Source organism: Urocitellus parryii, chromosome 3 (genome assembly GCF_045843805.1).
Source record: "Urocitellus parryii isolate mUroPar1 chromosome 3, mUroPar1.hap1, whole genome shotgun sequence".
Lineage (NCBI taxonomy): Eukaryota > Metazoa > Chordata > Mammalia > Rodentia > Sciuridae > Urocitellus > Urocitellus parryii.
Window position 1 is genome coordinate 174,522,664 of NC_135533.1, and position 20,718 is coordinate 174,543,381.

Here is a 20,718-nt window from a genome sequence, read left to right on the forward strand (position 1 = left end):
TGCTGCTCTTTGTAGTGCAGTGGCATCACCTAAGTCTATGTATTCTGCCATGCAAACAGGACTTGAGGAAAAAACTTTTTCAACTAGTGTTAGCTGTAAAATAAACATCACACATGCTTTTGGAGCAGTCCATTTGTTTGCTCTTGATGCAACTTTTGAAATTTACTGCTTCAAATGGGATTTTATAAGTCTAAATTTTTCTGGCTTTTTTGTTTGTTTGTTTGGGTACTGGGGATTTACCCCAGAATGATTTTCATCCCCAACCCTTTTCATTTCTTAATTTGAGAAAGGGTTTAACTAAGTTGCTTAGTGCCTTGTTAAGGTGCTGAGGCTGGCCTCAAACTTGTGATCCTCCTACTTCACTTCCCGAGTTGCTGAGAATTACAGGTACACACAGCTATGTCTGGCTGAAAACTAAAGTTTTGATATTGCAGCCCACTCTGTGATAATAATAACCCATGATAAATTTAGTTCTAACTTAAATAATTAATAAACCCACTGGAATTTATATTATTTGCCACAGTTTATAAAATATGCAAATCAACTTTGCTATATAGGACAATTTATTTCAAACACAAAGAGATAAAGAACACACAGTTATATATTTTATCATTTTATTAGGAATAATTTCAAATGGGTTATGAAGAAAACTTATTGTGTTTGCTGAGTTTTCAAAAAAACTCTTAATGAAGACATGTTCATCAATAAACAAAACACCAGCAGAACTATCATATACTGGGCAAAGAGTCAGGCTGATACCAAAAGCAACATGCAACATAAAGAAAATAATAATATAAAGAAAGACAATCTGCTGAGTATTAAAAGCCATCTCAATATGAACTCTTTGCAACCAGCACAGAATTAGCTATCAAATCCAAACCACACCAAGGTTAAGTTTGGCTGATGGAAGCCAGGAGTCAATAATAGGGAAAAAATATTAAGTTCCTCAGTGCAAGAGAGCTGAATAGTGTTTTGGAGCATTTCCCTGGCTGGTACAAGCAGTATTAGAAAATCCTTTTGGCAAGGGATAGAAATAAATACAAATGGAATGCTACATGTTCAAATCAGCAGACTGTCCCAGGAATGATACAGGTATCAGTAAAGTAACAAGGGGATAACTTTAAAACATTATTTGTTGTGGGCTCAAAAAAACAGTCAAAACTGATTTATTTAAAGGTGTCACAATAGCTATGTCCAGGCATTTAGGTTTAAAGGAAGTCAAAATTAAAAAGAGGATACTTTTTTCCCCAAGAATTTCTTCAAAACCAAGCATATTGCTAAAGAGCAACATTATACTTGGTAAACAATAATTGGCAACAAAATAAGTTTAAACGCTGTAATATTCTGCCCAAACCAGTCCCAGATACAGTTTAATAACCAAGATGCAAACTAATTTTGTTGTAACAAGCCTAGACCAATTCTATCAAAATGTGTCCTTGGTTAGATATCCAGTTTCATTTAACGTTTTGAAAGCTCGTTTGACAGCCAATCAAGTCCCTCATACAGACCAGTTCCTTGTGTAGCACAAGTGGCTTGAACATACCACTGTGAAGAAAGGACAAGAAAATACTGATTAACAAGATTGTGTATAAGCAGTGTTTAAATTTTCTTAATCAAAATACTAAGTATTCCCCCTTCAAATGTCCAAGGTTACTACTAAGTCAGCAGTCACTGTTAACTATATGGAAAAAAGAAAACGAAAATATGCGGAAATGTATTAAATGACTACTTCTCAAACATAATTAATTTGCTATCTAAAGATTTTCTAACTATAAAGATTACTCAAAATTATCTATGCTTTAAGATTAGGAGTTTTCTCACACCTCTTGCTTCTCACAAACCCCCCCTTATATTTAAAGCTACATCTACCTAGTCATTAAATTTAGTAAACTTTCCACCATTTAAACTGAAGAGAATATTCATGAGGAAACAGTAACTAACAAACTACTCAACTGAAAGGGCTGACTTTTGTATAATCAAAAATTATCATATTGTATTAGGGTTTGAATCCAGGGCCTCACACATTAGGCAAGCATTCTACTACTGAGCTAACAGTATTAGAAAATCCTAATCCCAGCTCTTTTTACTTATTTATTTTTGAGACATAGTCTCACTAAGTTGTTGAGATGGCCTCAAACTTGAAATTTCTCCTGCATCAGCCTCCCCAGTAGCTGGGATTATAAGCATGAACCAGCCTGGCTTATGTTACCATAATTTTTATAAATGATGTGCTCATTGCCTTCAAAGAGGATAACTATCAACTTTTAAATTGAGTATTAGCTGAAATAGTAACTCTAGAAGTCAAGAGGTCAGTATATTAACCTTCAAATACTTACTGTTCTGTTACGGAGAGACTGAAGGCCTAATTTATCTGTCATTTCGCTGATAGCCATAGCATTTGGCAAATCCTGTTTGTTTGCAAAAAGCAGCAGCACTGCATCTTGCAGCTCATCTTCCTCAAGCTACAAATAAAAAGTAGGCCATTAACAACTACAAAACTGGGATCCAATTATTGTAACTAACTATCCAAAACAATGTCTTCCTATATATATATATATATATATATATATATATTTTTTTTTTTTTTTCAACATTAAATAGTGTTAAACAACAACCAAATTTCTCTACGTAAATTTCAGGTACTCTTACAACTTAAATCTCATATCTTTCAGTTTTTAAATCCAGAGTAAATAATCATATGCCTTGAAGCAAAGCAAAAATGTTTTTTAAGCCAATCATCCTATACCCCATCAAGGCAAATCACCTTCATTAATTTCCACAGAGAATGAGGACTGCCAAGGACAAGAAATATATAAGGGAATATAGTGTTTAAGGCATGATCTTTCAGTACTTAGAGGCAAAAGTATTTAGATGGTGATCCTTTTGGATTTTTATCCTTTCCAGACAATGGGGTCTCACAACACTGAGAAAATAAAATTACTAAGATATTAGTAGTATCATAAAAGGTGCAAGAAGAGTACCAAGCATAAAGCTAGTAGGATTAAATATTGTATAACACAACATGGATGACCCTTGAAAAATCATTCTAGGTGAAACAAGTTAGACACAAAAGATCACATATTAATATTTCCATTTACAGGAACATAAAGAATAAATAATTACAAAGAAACGAATGCTAGATTAGTGGTTGTCAGAGGCCAGGGATGTGGGTAGGAAAGGGAAGTAATGGGGAATGACTGCTAATGGTTCCAGGATTTCTTTTTGGAATGATGGAAATTTTCTAATATTAGATCGTAGTGATGTTTATAAAACTCTGTATACTAAAGACCACTGACGTATACCTTTTTTAGGGTACAAGGGATCCAACCCAGAGCCTTGAATATACTGAATGCTATACCACTGAGCTACATCCCAGCCTTGACTTGCACATTTTATTTTATCTTTACTTATTGGTGTTGGGGATTTAACCCAATCCAGGGGTATTAACTACTGATACATATCTCCAGCCCTTTTTTATACTTTAAAGACAGGATCTCACTGAGTTGCTTAGGACCTCACTAAATTGCTGAAACTGGCTTTGCATTCATGATCCTCCTGCCTCAGCCTCCGGAGCCACTCGGATTATAGACGTGTGCCACTGAACCCAGACTTAGCTGCCCATTTTTATGGTTTGTGAATTATATTTCAATTTAACTGTTTGCAACAAAGAGTAGGTGAAATTTGACTTAACAGGCAAAAAGCCATCAGTGACTCAGTTATACAAATAACAGAAAATTTTTTTTTATAAACTATTCCACTCACAGGAGCAATGAATGAGAATTACAATTTCATTTCAGTCAATATTTCATGGCCATACATCTGAAACCATAACAAGGTTCCTCAACAATTTTTCTCTCTTCCAGATTTTTAATAATCATAAATACATGAGAACATTAATCAGATACATGGCAAGGCAGAAATGCCACTGTCAATCAAATCTCCTCTTTCTAATGGAATTCTTTATCATAGCTGCTGTTATAAAATATAATGTTTCTGAATAATAGGCACAGCACAGAAAAAACTGAACCCGAGTCCAGTGTGGCAGCACATTCCTATAATTCCAAGAACTGGGGAAGCTGAAGCAGGAGAATTTCAAGTTCAATGCCAGCCCAGGGGCAACTTAGTGAGATCCTGTCTTAACATTAAATAAAAAGGCTGGGAATATAGCTCAGTGGTAGAGTGCCCCTGAGTTTGATCCTCAGTATTGTAAAAAAAAGAAAACTGAACCTGATGACCTTGAGAAGAAGGTATTCAAACGAGAAATCTCAGGTTAAAACTGAAAAACTGCAGACTTTATATTTGTAAAATAAAGAACTGGACTAAATCAAATATCCTTCACCAGAAATAGGCATTGAAATCAATCAGAGCATTCTGGGCAGTTTTTCTTCCCCCCCCCCCTTTTTTTTTTTTGTTGTTGTTGTTTTGTTTTGTTTTTTGGTGATATGAGAAATTGAACCTAGGGGCTTTGAACATACCAGGCAAGTATACTATCACTAAGCTCCATGCATCTTTTTCTCAACTTATCAAAGGAGCTTTTCTTCTGTGTTTTTTAAAAAAAGCTCTACAGGGACTTGCACAGTGGCATAATACTGTAATACCAGTGACTCAGAAAGCAGAAGCAGGAGGATTACAAATTCAAAGCCAACCTCAGCAACTTATCAAGACCCTGTCTCAATATAAAAAATATAAAGGTCTAGGTATATAAGCTCAATGGAATCCCCAGTACCAAAAACATAAATGAATAAATAAATAAGCTCCATAGGGGGTCATGGATGCAAGTCCAGTGACAGAAACATACTTCCAATGTATAATCGCTGGAACCGAATAAAAAAATAAATAAATAGCTTTATAGGAGATTTTTTCTTGTGCATTCTTAAGAATCTGAGAATAATACAGTTTCTCAAGTTACTTTCTACCTCTTAAAAATATATACCAACCACTAATACCACCACAATCGCCCAGAAAAACAAACCTTGGAAATGATAAAATTTAAAATATATCCTTACCATTTTCTGCAGTACTTGGGCTCCTTCCTGAATTCTTTCACGATCATTGCTATCTACCACAAAAATAAGACCCTAGGAAAAAAAATCATTTCAATAAATTATAAAATAAAACTTAAGGCACAGAGTAAATATGAAACATAACTAGCAAAATGTTATCAAGGTTAGACACTGGAAGAAAATGTTCCCTTACTGAAATGTAACAAAAACAACAACAAAAAAACCTCAGGGCTTTAATACTAAAAACTAATAAGCTTTAATTGTGATTTTAACTTATATAATTTCAAATCTAAAAGAAAAATCTTAATCTTAACCAATGACCACTTCCAACTATGCTTAAAATACTTTTCAACCCTTTTTTCTTCCCTAGCATATGTAAGCACAAGTAAGTAAAGAGCAAAATAAACACAACGTGAAGACAAAAGGAAAAAGAATAAACTAAGGATCCCAAAGAATCATGAATTTACTAAGAACAGGCTTATTCCCAAAAAAGCATGCTACAAAAAAGAAAAAAAGTGGCAGGAGTGAAGGGGGAGCATGCCCTAAAATAGTTTGCATATGCTTCAATGTGGAAAGAAAAAAAGAGCCTTATTCCAGAATGTTGCCTGCCCACTCTATCATGAGAAGACTCAAACAAAATATAACACAAGGATTAGTGATATAGCACAGTAGCTCAGTGGTAAAGTATTTGCCTTGCACACACAGGCCCTGGGTTCTATCCTCAGTACTGCCAAAGAGGAAAAATAAAATCTTTTTTTTTTTAAAAGAGAGAGAAAGAATTTTTAATATTTATTTATTTGTTTATTTTTTAGCTTTTCGGAGGGCACAACACCTTTGTTTGTATGTATGTGGTGCTGAGAATTGAACCCGGGCCGCATGTATGCCAGGCAAGCGCACTACCACTTGAGCCAAATCCCCAGCCCCATAAAATCTTAACTATCTCATCAAGTTTAATCTGGGAATAAAACAAACAAAAACATGAAAATCTCAAGGTTCACTTGATCAAACAAAAATTTTTTTTTGGGGGGGGGCTCTGGGTATTGAACCCAAGGGTACTTAACCATAAGCCACATATCCAGCCTTTTAAAAACATTTTACTGACAAGATCTCACTAAGTTGCTTAGGGCCTCGCTCAATTGCTGAGGCAGGCTTTAAAATTTCAGTCCTCCTGTTTCAGCCTTTGGAGCCACTGGGATTACAGGGGTGCACAACTGTGCCCTGTGCAAATAAGAAATTCTTAACAAAAAAGGAAGGTAGTGATTTTTTTTTTTTGGCAGTACCTCAGGGTGATCTACCACCAAGCTACATCACCAGATGTTTTTATTTTGAGGCAGGGTTTCAGTAGTGACAGTCTTTAAAGATATTTACAAATATAATAATTCTGTACTACAAAAGAGATGCCATTTGGAGTCAATTATTTGAATTAAGACTTTTTGAAAAAATTTCAAATGGAAGCCAGGCATGGTGTAATCCCAGCAACTTGGTAGGCTGAAGCAGAGGATTGTAAGTTTGAGACTAGCCTCAGCAATTTAGAAAGGCCCTAAATAACTTAGCAAGATCCTGTCTCAAAAAATACAAAGGGCTGGGGATGTGGCACAGTGATAAAGCAGCTCTGGGTTTAATCCAGTACCTCAAAACGTTAAAACAACTTTCATATATGAAAGTATGAAATTCTCAGCCAGAAAAGCAGGGACAGATTAATTTAACAGCTTTGGTAAAATCTATTCGTATTTTGCTAATGTGATTCACTGCTTTAAATATTTTTCTTCCTACAACCCTACCTTCTAAAATATTTTATTTATGTTTTTGTTTTGTTTTTTTCTTTTTTCTTTCTCCTTATTTTTTTAGTTGTAGATGGACACAATACCTTTATTTATTTATTTGTTTTGTGGTGCTAAAGATCAAATCCAGTGCCTCACACATGCTACACAAGCACTCTACACTACTGTGCCACAACCCAGCCCTCTTTTTACTTTTCTTAAATATTTTTTTAGATGTTAATAGACCTTTATTTTATTTATGTATTTATATGTGGTACTGAGAATCAAACCCAGTGCCTCACACATGCCAGGCAAGTACACTACCACTGAGAAAAACTGATCAGGAATGCTAGAAATGCAAGCTAAGAGCTTAACTGTGATTACATCAGGTGACACCTAAGACTTTCTCCAGCAGATATGAATTCCCTAGGAAGAAATACTTGGTATTTTAATTCTAGGGTGGCCTGAAGGCCAGGAATGGAGCTAATCTAAAATTTAAAACTCAAAAATTCTTACAAAGTGTTGTAAGTAAATCCAGAGATAAAACCATGGTTATGGTGGATCAAGAATTATAAGGTTTTACATGATGCTTAACTTTACTTCAAAAATATGCTCCCTAGCCAGGCCCAGTGGTGGCACCTGTAATCCAAACAACTTGGGAGGCAGAGGCAAGATCATCATAAGTTCAAAGGCAACCTAGACAATTTATCCAGAGACCCTATCTCAAATTTTTTTAAAAAGGGCTGGGAATGTAACCCAGTTATAAAGCACCCTGGCTTCAATCTCAGTACAAAAACAAACTCCCAAAACAAAAATAAAAACAAAAACTTCCTAAATGAAACGCTAAGACCCATTTTTAAATAATTCAGGGGATTGGGGTTCACTAAACATGACTATCGGTTAAACAATATTGACTATATCCAACAACTAAAATTATAATAAATGGGAATTTATTATGCTACTCTATTTTTTGTGTATGTTTGAAATTTTCCAAAATAAAGTTTTTTAAAGTATGGGCAACATTGATAAGCAAAGCTATTTTAATGACATACACATTCTTGTTTTTAAATAAGAAAGTATCCCATTTTCTTATTTTGACCTACTACTTATACTAGGTTTGTTCCAACCTCTCACCTGGGATATTCACTGCCCTCTGGTGGCATTATATCTCATTTGCATGCAATATTTTAAATGTTGGAGAGCAAGTCTAACGTTACAAATTTAAAACATATCAGTACTTTTAATATCACACTTTATTTTTTTTTAATATTTATTTCTTAGGTGTAAATGAACACAACACAATGCCTTTATTTTTATGTGGTGCTGAGGATCAAACCTGGGTCCTGCCTATGCTAGGCGAGTGCTCTACTGCTGAACCACAATCCCAGCCCCATCACACTTTAATTTTTTTTAATTATCAACTTCAGTAATAAATAAAAACTAGTGAGTAGAAGAGACAGCAGAATTGGGACTAGATTAAGCAAAGAATTCTCCAATCTTGAATTCATTTCAAGTTTTAATTTCCTCATGAGATTTAAACTACAACAGTGGTTCTCACTGAGAAGCAATTTTGCTCCCAGGGACTATTTTCCAAATTTTGGATTGTCAAAATTCAGTGAGACAGCTGCTACTGACATTTATCTAATAAGTAGAGGACAAGGAAGAGAGCCTTACTTACAGCCCAAAAGTGTTAGTATGACTGTTGTAAGATGCAAAATCAGCATCACCAGAGAACTCGCTAGAACCCCAGGCGAGGCTCTGTTTAACCAATATGTATTTTTGACAAATATCCAGGTAATTCATATGCACATTCATGTTTTAGAAATGCTAATGATGCTTAGTTACTTGCTCAGAGATTCTGATTCAAGTGGTATTTTGATATGATTGAGGCTTCTGGATTTTGAGAGCTCCTTAGGTGATTATCATATGCAGCTAAATTTGAGAACTCCTAATCTACAGGATCACTAAAGTCTCTTCCATGCCAGTATTACATATACTACATGACACTACTAAAATTATCTTACAAGTCAACATAACATTTATTTTAAATATTTTAAGATAAATTTAAATAAAGTAACAAACACTGGGCTACTTGAGAAGGTCTATCATTATCTTACATTCTTTAGAAACCACTACGATAGAAATTTACACATACTTTTCTTTCTAAACTAACAATGAGAAACCTAATTCATGCTTTTTTTTTTTTTTTTGAGAAAAAGAAAAGAAGTTTTTTTATTTTATTTTATTTTTTTTTTGCTTTGCTAGCAAAGGAGAAACACAGGAGACTCCTGTCCCAGAGGCTGTGATTCTGCCCATCAGCAGGACAGGAGGTTTTGAAGAGGTGATTCAAAGACCATATTCCACTGTTCTCTGTGGAAGTTGTAATTCACTTGTTAATTTGGGAGATAGTCTGAGATCTTCTGGTACCTCATTCTTGAAAACCAAATCTGCACCCATCCCACCTCATCTTTCAAAATCTTACTAGGTTAGCTAACTCTCACCACAGGCAGTTTAGCTTTCAAAGGCATGAATGAAAGTCCACTAAAGAATATGGGAGTAATAATAAGATCAACTCATATGGTACACACCAACCTCCAAGTAAACACTAGATATTAAAGTAAAATTCATTACATGAAACCTATAAAAAAGATCTTAAATTTTTTTTTATACCATTCTTACCTGGGTATTCTGGAAGTAATGCCTCCAGAGAGGCCTAATTTTATCTTGACCACCAACATCCCATACTGTGAAACAAATGTTCTTATACTCTACTGTTTCCACATTAAAACCTACAAGGAAAAACAAAAATGCTGTGCATAATGCATTGTTAAGAAAATAAACTCCTTTACTATGGACTATCTTAGTTATCCTATCAAGAAAATCATCAAGTTTTAACAAAAACACAGACTCTGCCTTTTTTCCCATTAAGATGTAAGTTAAAGTCAACAGTAAACTTTCTTACCAATGGTAGGAATGGTGGTGACTATCTCCCCTAACTTCAGTTTATACAGAATGGTCGTCTTGCCAGCAGCATCCAATCCAACTAGAAGAAGACATTACAGATTTAAAATCTAGACCAAAAGCATACAAAGAAATAATTTTATAATGACTTATTAGTTTGAAAGTAAAAGTTGACTGTTCACTGCACAAATCTGAGTTAGAAACAAAAATCACCTCACCCCAAAGGGAATATACTAGAAGCCTTTCTATTTTTCTTTCTAGACCTATCAAGACAGCATAAAGTAGCAAAAGGAAAAGAATATCTGGTTGACTCAGAATCTAACCTTTGGTTCTGCCACAAACTTGATAGATAAGCACTCTGCAGTGAGCCATATACTCAGCCCTAGGTTAAATGATTTTTATTTATTTATTTATTTATTTTTTGTGGTACTGGGGATTAAACCTAAGGGTGTAAGTACATCCTCTCAGTCCCTTTTATTTTGAAACAGGGCCTCACTAAATCGCTGAGGCCAGCCTCAATCTTAAAATCTTCCAATCTCATCCTCCCAAGGAGCTGGGATTACAGGTGCACATCTCAGAACCTGTCCATCACCCACCCTCTTTTTAAAACACAAATTAGAAGGTAAAGCCTGGTGTAGAGGCATACACCTGTAATCCTTGCAACTTGGGAGTGCGAGGCACAAGGATCACAGGCACAAGGATCACAAGTTCAAGGTCAGCCTCAGCAATTTAGTGAGGCCCTAGGCAACTTTAATCAGACCCCGTTCTCAAAATAAAATAAAGGGTTCAATACCTGGTACTAAAAAAAAAAAAACTAAAAAACAAAAACAAATTAGAAGATGAATCAGAGAACACAGAATAATAACAAAATCTATAGAACAAATTTTAAGCAAAATGTCTTGATGTTAAGGAGAAAATATAGGTAACAGTGTCTTGGTCTCCTTATAATAATAAATGAAGAAAAGGCTAAATATACCCCTACCTCATCCATTTCAACATCAAATATGCACAAATAAGAACCAAAGTCTGGGGCTGGGGATGTGGCTCAAGCAGTAGTGCGCTAGCCTGGCATGCCTGTGGCCCGGGTTCGATCCTCAGCACCACATACAAAAAACAAACAAAGACATTGTGTCCGCCGACAAACTAAAAAATAAATACTAAAATTCTCTCTCTCTCTCTTAAAAGAAAAAAAAAAAAGAACCAAAGTCTGGCTTAATTTTTATTGTAAAAATGGTTCTCCAATATAAATCAAGTCTTTCTTCTTAAAACAATTCAATTGAAGCTAAGGTGTAAGTAGGGAGGAATGTACTTGCTATAGAGGAAAAATCCACATTAGAAAATGATAAACTTATTAGTGATAGGGAAGAACAAATTAAATCCTTTCAAGTATGACTCTCTCAAAAATCTGTATATTCTATATTGTTTGCAAAAGCCCTCATAAATCAAAGACCAATATCTAATAACCTCACTGAATGTTCTCAATTTTCTAAGAATGTCACATTTAGCAGCCTCATTTATTTTTATGACATATTTTTTAAAAAATCAATTGAGGGGCCAGGGTTGTGGCTCAGTGGGAGAGTGCTTGTGTGAGGCACTGGGTTTGATTCCTGGCACCACATAAAAAATAAATAAATAAAATAAAGGTATTCTGTCCATCTACAACTAAAAATATATATTATTTAAAAATCAATTGAGTACTGATTGCAGCAAGGACACATTCTATATATTAAAATCAAAGCATAATTTAGCACATGAAAGCAATGACAGTTACGTTTTATAAAAAACTGAAATCATCTCAATTATCTTGTTTTCATTCCTGTGCAGTAAGTTTAATTTTTAAAAGTTTGTCCAAAATGAAGACTATATAGTAATTCAGACTTATCCCGCCTAATCCTTCCTATTCTCTACCCTACTTTAAGATTTCCCTTCATGCTCTAGCCTCTATGACTTCTTATACCTGTGCCCTCTAATCAAGTTCTTTTCCCCCTTTTATACTAGATCACAGGTTTACTCTTTCTAAAATTCTATGACACATACAGTACAATGAGTCATCCACCCCAAGCCTTCATTCTTGGGCATAAGAACTACTATACAAATTTTTTTAATATGAAACAGTATCAAAAAGATCAGAAGAGGGTGAGGACTATTGCTCAGTTGGTAGAGTGCTTGCCTTGCATGCACAAGGCCCTTGGTTCAATCCCCAACACACACCAAAAATAAAAATAAAGTGCTCTTTGGGGCCAGTGTTGTGGCTCAGTGGTAGAGATCTTGCCTAGCATGTGTGAGGCACTGGGTTCAATCCCCGGCATCACATAAAATAAACAATAAAATAAAGGTATTGTGTTAAAAAAAAAAAAAAAGATCGGGGAGCATGGGATATAACTCAATGGTAGAAAAGTGCCTACCATGTGCAAGCCATGGGTTTAATCCCCAGCACCACAAAAAAATAAATAAGAAAACAATTTGAATAATTAGCAAAGAGAAGACACTACTGTAAAGTCTGACATCTTCAGTGAAAACACACACAAAAGGAAGGGGTGTAAAACAACCAAATCTTTTAATTTTTCTACAATGCTATCTCTCTTTAGAGAATAGATATTTTTAAGAAAACAACAACAACAACAACAAAATCACTTTAAAATCCAAACACAATTAAGCCAAGTCATAACTGAAACTGAAATGCTGGTTAGGAAAAAGGAAAATGAAAAACAAAAGCACTCAAATCATATTCTGAGAACTAACCAATCCTCATTGGAGGTCCAGAAGGACCTCATACCACCTTTTAAAAACAATGTAAAAGCCAGGCATGGTGGCCCACTCTTGCATTTCCAGCAAGTGGGGAAGCTGAGCAAGAGGACTGCCAGTTTAAACTGCCTAAGCAAATTAACAAGACCCTGTCTTAAATAAATGAGAAGGACTGGGGATGCAGTTCAATGATAGAGCACTCCTGGGTTTAATTCCCAGTACTACACCAATAAATAAAAATAAAATATAAATCAAAAAATACTAAGAATGCATAAAGTCCAAGATGAATCATGATTACATAATTATTTTAAGTTATAGAAAAAAACAGAAGTATTCCAATTATTCTTTTAATAAGTTTTATAATGGTAAGTCTTTTTTCCCTTCTTTTTCAAGTACTGGAGATTGAACCCAGGGCCTCAAGCATTCTATTCAAGCACTCTACCACAGCCTCAGGATGCCTGTTTTCATAGTTTCTTCTACTTATTTACTGCAGACTATTTAAAAAAAAAAAAAATTCTTTTCAGTTGTAGATATACACAATGCCTTTATTTATTTTTTTATGTGGCACCAAGGATCAAACCCATGCCTCACACATGCTAGGCAAACACTCTACCACTTAACTACAACAGCAGCCTGTAGAGTCTTTTTTAACCTGATTAGCAGGTACGGCTTTCATTAAATAAATAAATAAATAAATTTCTTTTATCAAAATGTTGAACTGTTTACATTTCCTGAAGCATCCTTTTGAAGATGACTGCTTTATAGCCTTCAATAAGAACTTTTATTTTTTAGGGAAACATTTACAAAATAATGCAATCAGAAAAACCTTTTAAGCACCCACAAATTATTTTTTACATGAAAATTACAAGGGGTTAGGGCTGTAGGTAGGTGGTAGAAAGCTTGCCTAGTATTCAAGAAGCCCTGGGTTTGGTTCCCAGCAGCATAACAAACAAACAAACAAACTACCAGACAACAGGGCTGGGGATGTAGATTAGTGGCAGAGCACATCAGCATGCATTAAGCCCCAGGTCTGATCTATAGCACCACAAAACTCCCTCCCAAACTACAGTTTTAATAGCTCATAGCCACAGAAAAGATATCTTCTCAATTGTATCCAAAATAATGGTGCTGTATAAATACAAACGAAGAGTTGTTTTTTGTTGTTGTTGTTTTGTTTTTTAAAGGCTGGGGTTGTGGCTCAGCAGTAGTGCACTTGCACAGCATGTGTGAGGCACTGGATTCAATTCTCAGCACTGCATATAAGTAAATAAAATTAAAGATCTGTCAACAACTCAAAAAAAAAAAAGGCATTTCTATTGTGAGCTTTAAGATGCACAAATTGTAGGAACACACCATCATCAACTTAAAACTCATTCTATAGTTCTTTACACAAAAACTTATTGGTCTAATAATTTTATGCCACTTTAGTCATTTCTATTTTTTTAAAATATATATATTTAAAAAAATATATATATTTTTTAAATATATATATATTAGTTGTAGATGAACACAACACCTTTATTTTATTTGGTTTTATTTTTATGTGGTGCTGGGGATTGAACCCAGTGCCTCAAGCATGCTAGGCAAGCGCTCTACCACTGAGCCACAACCCTGGCCCCACTTTAGTCATTTCTTAATATGTATTTCCCTATGTTTCAATATTTGGCAATAGATTTTTTTCCACAAAGTGAAACTATTACCAATTCTCAAATAACCAAGGGAAGAATAATCTGTACAATTCAGTAAGTTTTCCCTCCCCTCCACTATTATAAACAGGTCAATGTATTAGAAGATATGCTGGAATCACTACTTATTCTTAACTAGGCCTGTACTTTGATCAAAGTGTTAATATTCCAAGCAAAACTACTTCAGTAACCTTTGCCAATCATTAAAAAGTATGTCTACCAACTTACAGCAGTAAGAAATTCTTATATTTCAAGTTAAAGAAGGCCGATGCAGGGCCTTGCCTCGCATGTGTGAGGCACTGGGTTCAATCCTCAGCACCACATAAAAATTTTAAACAAAATAAGTTAATGTGTCCTTCTACAACTAAATAAAAATATTTTAAAAAAGAAGTCAGATGCAATTATATCAACTTTGAACGGAAAATAAACGGTACAGAAAAAACCCTTTCCAGATGGGAAAAATTATTTTTCTTCATGTTTTCCTTTCTCTCAAATTTTGTTTTCCTTTTAATTTCATTTTCCACTTCAAATTTTCTTAAAAAGTTTGAAATACACCATAATTTTAAAATAATCATTTAAAATTGAGAGTTACTGTGTTCCAAGCAGAGTACGAGGTCCATATTTTTGACACTTACATCCTTAAAATAACCTTCCATTTTTCAGACTAGGCATCTTAAGTTCAGAAATGTCCCCAGAATCACAGAAGTAAAACAGCAGGTGTTCAAAACCCTAGGTATTCTGTAGAATTAGAACCCTCAAATGTTGCTAGTGGGAATGTGAATGACACACTGCTTTTGAAAACAATTTGTCAGTTCCCCAAAATGTTAAACAATTATCATATGACCCCCAAATTCCAATCCTAGGTTTTTACCTGAGAATTAAAATATGTGCCCACCAAAACAAACTTGTCACATATGTTCATAATATCATAATGCCATTATTTATGAGACCAGTAAGTACAAATGTCCAAATTTCCATCAACTAATGAAAGGAGAAACAAAATGTGTTATAGTGTCATACAATGGAATTACTATTTGGCCATTTAAAAAAGGCATGAAGGGCTGAGGTTGTGGCTCAGCGGTAGAGCACTCGCCTAGCAAGTGTGAGGCCCTGGGTTCGATCCTCAGCACCACATAAAAATAAATAAATAAAACAAAGGTATTGTGTCCAACTACTGCTAAAAAATAAATATTTTAAAAAATTTAAAAAGTAAAATAAATAAAATTAAAAAGGCATGAAGTACAAATACATGCTACAACAAGAACTTTGAAAACATCATTCCAAGCGAAAAAATCCACACAAAGGGCTACATATTACATGATTCCATGGTATAAAATGTTCAGAATAGACAAACACAAAAATAAAGTAGATTAGAGAGGCTGGACTTTAGCTCAGTGGCAGAGCATTTGCCTAGCATGTGTGAGGCACTGAGTTCAATCCTCAGAACTGCATAAAAAAATAAAGGCATTCTAATTCATCTACAACTACAAATTTTTTTTAAATATTTATTTTTTAGTTGTAGTTGTCAATAATACCTTTTTAAAATTTACTTTAATGTGGTGCTGAGGATCGAACCCAGGGCCTCACACGCACTAGGCAAGCACTCTTCAGCTGAGCTGCAACTCCAGCCCCCCCCTCCAAAATTTTTTTTTAATAAATTAATAAAGTAGATTAGAGACTGCCAGAGAATGGGAAGAGGAGAATGGAAATGTCTGCTAAAGGGTATGGATTTCTTTTTTGGAATGATGAAAATATTCTGGAATTAGAGAGTGGTGATGGCTACAAAATACAAAAATACTAAAAACCATAAATTTTATGGTACATAAATATTACAACTTAAAAAAATAAAACAACAAACAACCTAATCCTGACACCAGAGTACTAAAGTATTGTTTATAAATACTGCCATTCTGCCTTTAACTTTTTCTGGAGGATGTATTGTACCTTAATATTTCTGTTTGACCATTCAAACAGAAACTGAGGCTACCAGCTATGAAAAAATACAGTGAGTGTAAGTTTTGCTTCTACTTAACAGTTTAGGAACATTTGCACTTGATTTATCAGGTTAATTAGAAACATATCATAAAAGTCAGTGTTAGCCACACTTTGTTGTAATGCAGATGTATCTAGGTATGGCTGTGTCTATCAACTTCTAGTAACATGAAACTTGATTTTTTCCATCCAGATTTTGAAAATGTCCTATATTCCCATAACTAATCAGAAAGGCCTTATTTTATTTTGCAGTGCTGAGACTCAAATCCAGGACCGCAGGCATGCTAGGCATGTACTCTACCATTGAGCTACATCCTCAGCCCAGGACCCTTTACAAAAAAAATTTAAAGGGCTAGCAATTATGTTTTCAACTAATGACATGAGAAAATGCTTGCAATAAGGATAAGTTAAAAATGAGAACAAAAACTATCACAAAAACAATTTTAGAATTGTAAAATGATACAGCTACTTTGGAACTTTTAAAACATGAGAGTAACGATGACAAATAATAGTGAAATAGTAATTACAAGCAATTATTACTTTATTCTTTCACATGTTGTCTAAATTTCACAAACAGGACATATTTTTTAATCAGTGCAAAAAAACTACATAATAAATGGATTTACAAAATATGCTGAAAAATATGAAACACCACTTTTAGTTTGAAGACCCACATAAAATATTGCTAATATTTCTTAAACTTGGCAAATAAAAGATACTTCCTCTTGAACCTCTCTGGTCCCAAAGAACCACAGTAACATTCAAGGCAATACAGACTACACTGGTATTAGCAAACTTTTAAAGCAATACTTTTCGATCCTTTTCAACAGGTTAAAAACTCAAAAATTCAAAGTAAAAGAGGTGAGAATAACTATCCTCTGCAGAACCCATGAGCATATTCAGATATAAACAAAAATTCACAGATTCCCTTATTAAAACTAACATTTTATCACAGACCAAGATATGGATACCTACTTAAAATAAGTTAATGTAAGGCTAACTGCTTTCTAATTCCAGCTGTATAAGAACTCAGATGACATCTGGCTGCCCTTGAATTTAAACTTAATAGCAAAACATGAGTAGTTAGCCCTTATAAATACTACAGTTTCGGTCCTTCAAGAGTCCAAAAGACTTTAAATTTGATAGTGTTGGCTTTTTATTTCTAATTACAGTTAACTACCAGCCCTATCTTCCAACACTGACTTTTTCAATAACTTGAACTTTTGGGACAGCAGTAAAGGCAGGAATTAAATTTACATCTTTTCCACAGTAACCTGGCAAAACAGACACATTAGCTAACTGCTAACTTTTAATACATTTTGTGACCTACTATTTATGTTGTCAATCACTCTTAAAGCCACAAAGAAAAACCTAAGATTTATCAAACTTTTAAACCACCTCTTTCCCTGTTCTTGAGAACATATCCCTGTTTGTACTTACTCTAATAAGTTACCATAAAAGTTGGCCTTGTGACAAAAGTGTTTTTAATCAAGTAAAACTGATTATTCCTAAACTAAAGTGCAAAAGAAAAAAAGCAAACCATAGGACTGGGGCTGCAGCTCAGCAGCAAGCACTTGACTAGCATGCATGAGGCACTGGGTTCAATCCTCAGAACTACATAAAAATAAACAAATAAAGGCATTCTGTCCATCTATAACTACCAAAAAAAGGAAAAATTAATGAAAAACAATAGTAACCATAAAATAAATAATTCCAAATCCTGTCTTCTATCACTTGCAGAAAATTAAATACTTATCCCCTTCCATTTTCTTCTGATCATTTTGTGGGAAAGAGGGGAAAGTAAATATAAGACATTGTTTATAGCATATTTCTGCCCTTCTTCCCATTCTGACAGTTTTAACCATCACAAAAGACCAAGGAAAGGAAAAATAGCAACTGATTTGTGATAAACATTAAGTAAAACGACCAATGCACTACATTTTCAGGAACACAATTATGTCCAGGTAAACCTCTAAGAAACAGGCTGGAAATTTTATTTATCATAGTCCAAAAGTTCTCCCCCTGACTTCAGATTATTTTTCTGACTGCCAATTTTCAGCCACTTAAAACTTAGATAATATGCCTGCCATTCTAAGTCTGTCCTCTTATAAAGGAAATATGAGAAACTTAAAAACACTAACTTGTCTTTGTGAACGAATCATGAACAATTGTTTTATGGATTGTAAAGAAACTGAACTAAGAGGAAAATAAAACAAGAACCAAATGTGTAAAATAACTCTTCATATACCTTAAAATATTGAACTTATCACAGTAGCAGAACTGGAAAAATAGGTCCCACTGCCACTCTCTAGAAAACAAATAAACCAACAAGCTTCACACTTGAGAGGCTACTTTTAACATTATTCAGGTCTATTATTCGGTTGTGAGGTAGAAACTACTCACAGTACTAGGAAGGAGGGGTTGCTTACATCACCCAAGTGACAGCCCTTCTCCCTCAGCTGTGCAAAAAAAAAAAAAAAAAAAAAGCCTCTGAAAAAGTAGTTTTTAAAATTTTAATTTTCGAAAAGAAATTTTAAAAAATTGTAGTTACTATTTAATAAGGTTATCTTAAAATCAAGCGTCACGATATTCGGTTAAGGTATTAAAAATTTACCAGGTTTTAAAAGTAGTTTCTCAAAGTTTTGTGTGTTAAATCTTAAGCTGGACAGATATTAGTTTATAATAAACCAAATACATTTATAGTTCTTAAAAGTAGACAAAAGAAACAGATACATGCTAAACTTGGTTTGCATGGAATCAGCTCATTAATAAGGGGGGAAAAAAAGAAGCCGAATCCAGCGCGAGGCAAAGTTTAGCAAAATGAGCTAAAGATTCCGGACTCCCCACAAACCTAGGGTGCCCCCTCGCCAGCGCACTGGCCCTGGTCACTTCCTGCCCCAGGCGGCTCCAAGTCGTCGGTGGCCGCTCGCTCACCTACCAATGGTGTACGCAGACCGTGAACACCAAGGGGAAAAGAGGAGGAGGAAGGCTGGAGACGCTTAGCCTCCCTCTAAATTGCTGCCCACACCCAGGTTAGAGGGAAAGAAAAATCTCACTCTCAGAACGGGCCTTACCAGCGTTCGCTTTCCCCAAATCTCCACCCAATCTAGTCCGGTTTTCAATTAGATCAAGGAAAATCAAGTACAGAATAAGAAAAATGCTTCCCGAGGCTCTGAACCTGCCCCTTCAGCGGCAGACCTGGGGTAATCGCTCACCTTTCGCCACTGTTCCCCCTAAAGAATTCTTTCCGACCCCCGACCCGTCACCCCTCCCCCACCACAGCTGGCGGAGGAAAAAACAGGCCCCAAGGCGGCCCCAAGCTTCAAGATCCGGCCTCCTTCCCGACCCGTACTGGGGTCTGGCCTCCGGTCCCTCACTCACCCATCAAAATACGCATCTGCTTCTTGCCGAAGAGGCGGGAGAACAGAGAAGAGATGGTGAGGCCCATGGCGGTAGTGGCACTTGCGATGGGCAGAAAAAGGGGTCGGGGCGTCCCTGGGCCTTCTCCTTTCACACTCCCAACAAACTGAGCGCAAGGGAAAAGAAAGACCTGAGGCAGAAAGGGGGCGACAGGGACCGCTCGTTGGCCGGCGTGACGGGTGAAGCTTCGGGACAGGAATTAGCGGGTGGAGGACCGGCTTGGCGACTGGCGCGGCAGCTCAGGCTCTGACTTTAATTCTCCGGCTGTGCCACGTCACACGGCGGCCGCAGCAACTCTGGCTGCGGCCCGGCCCCTCCAACGCGGACAGATTCGCGTCACCGTCGCCCCATCCCCCTGTTCTTCCGGTACTGCCAGCGCCACTACGCCTGCGCACGCAGGGAATTGGCCATACCTTTGCTGACGTGCATCTCTCACCGCCGCCACTTTCCGGACGTGGCTCCAGGAATGGGGCGAGGCCGGATGCACAGGCGTACTGGGAGAAGGGCGAAATCCCATGATGCCTCGCTTTGTCACTTCCAATCAGACTCAAGGCAAAATGCCTCCGCCCGGAAAAATGTGTTGTAGAGTTGTATCCTTGCTTCCGGGAATGCGAGAAAAGCATTATGGGTTAGATAGTGAATGTTTGGGCGTCTTTCTCTTTCACGCTACGCTTTGGGGATTCCCAGATCCCCCGAATGTACCCTTTTCACGCACGCGATCAAAATCTGGCCTGGTGGAGAGGCGAAAATGGACCCTGCATTTCAGACAGATAAGTGGTTAATAACAGATCTGTGGGTGAGAAACAGTGGCAATCTAGTAAGGTGGTAGGACACACCAGGTCCTATATCAAGACAAGAGTTCCAAGACATTTCCATCGGCTGTTGCTTTTTTAACAGAAGGAAGTCAACCAGGTTTCGTATCTTTCCTCTCTTAGAAGCATGAAAGATTTATTCTGTATGTTCAGGAAGTGTAAAGCTTCCTTATTTTAAAAACATATCATTGTTTTTTCTAATTACAAAATAAATGTTAAAAAGAAGGAACGTTTAATAAAATCAAGTTCTTAATGAATTTCACCTCCTTCATCACTCTGTTGTTGACGTTTCGGTTTAATAGTGCCACAGTTCCCACCCTTTCACTAGTTCTATGTTTAT

At 35.9% G+C, this 20,718-nt stretch overlaps 1 protein-coding gene across 2 annotated transcripts; it reads right to left on the reverse strand.

Moving 5' to 3' along the window:
- Positions 1–676: 676 nt before the first annotated feature.
- On the reverse strand, positions 677–20,018 carry Arf4 (ARF GTPase 4). Of its 2 annotated transcripts, none has more exons than XM_077795645.1 (6): positions 19,980–20,018; positions 9,726–9,806; positions 9,443–9,552; positions 5,007–5,078; positions 2,337–2,462; positions 677–1,545 (listed from the first exon to the last, which is right to left on the reverse strand). In XM_077795645.1, the coding sequence occupies exons 1-6, from the start codon at positions 19,993–19,995 to the stop codon at positions 1,459–1,461; spliced, it is 492 nt and encodes a 163-aa protein (XP_077651771.1). In that variant the 5' UTR covers positions 19,996–20,018; the 3' UTR covers positions 677–1,458. The 2 variants fall into 2 exon arrangements, with proteins under 2 accessions (XP_077651771.1, XP_077651770.1); XM_077795644.1 differs by lacking the exon at positions 19,980–20,018 and adding an exon at positions 19,528–19,930.
- Between the last annotated feature and the right edge of the window lie 700 nt (positions 20,019–20,718).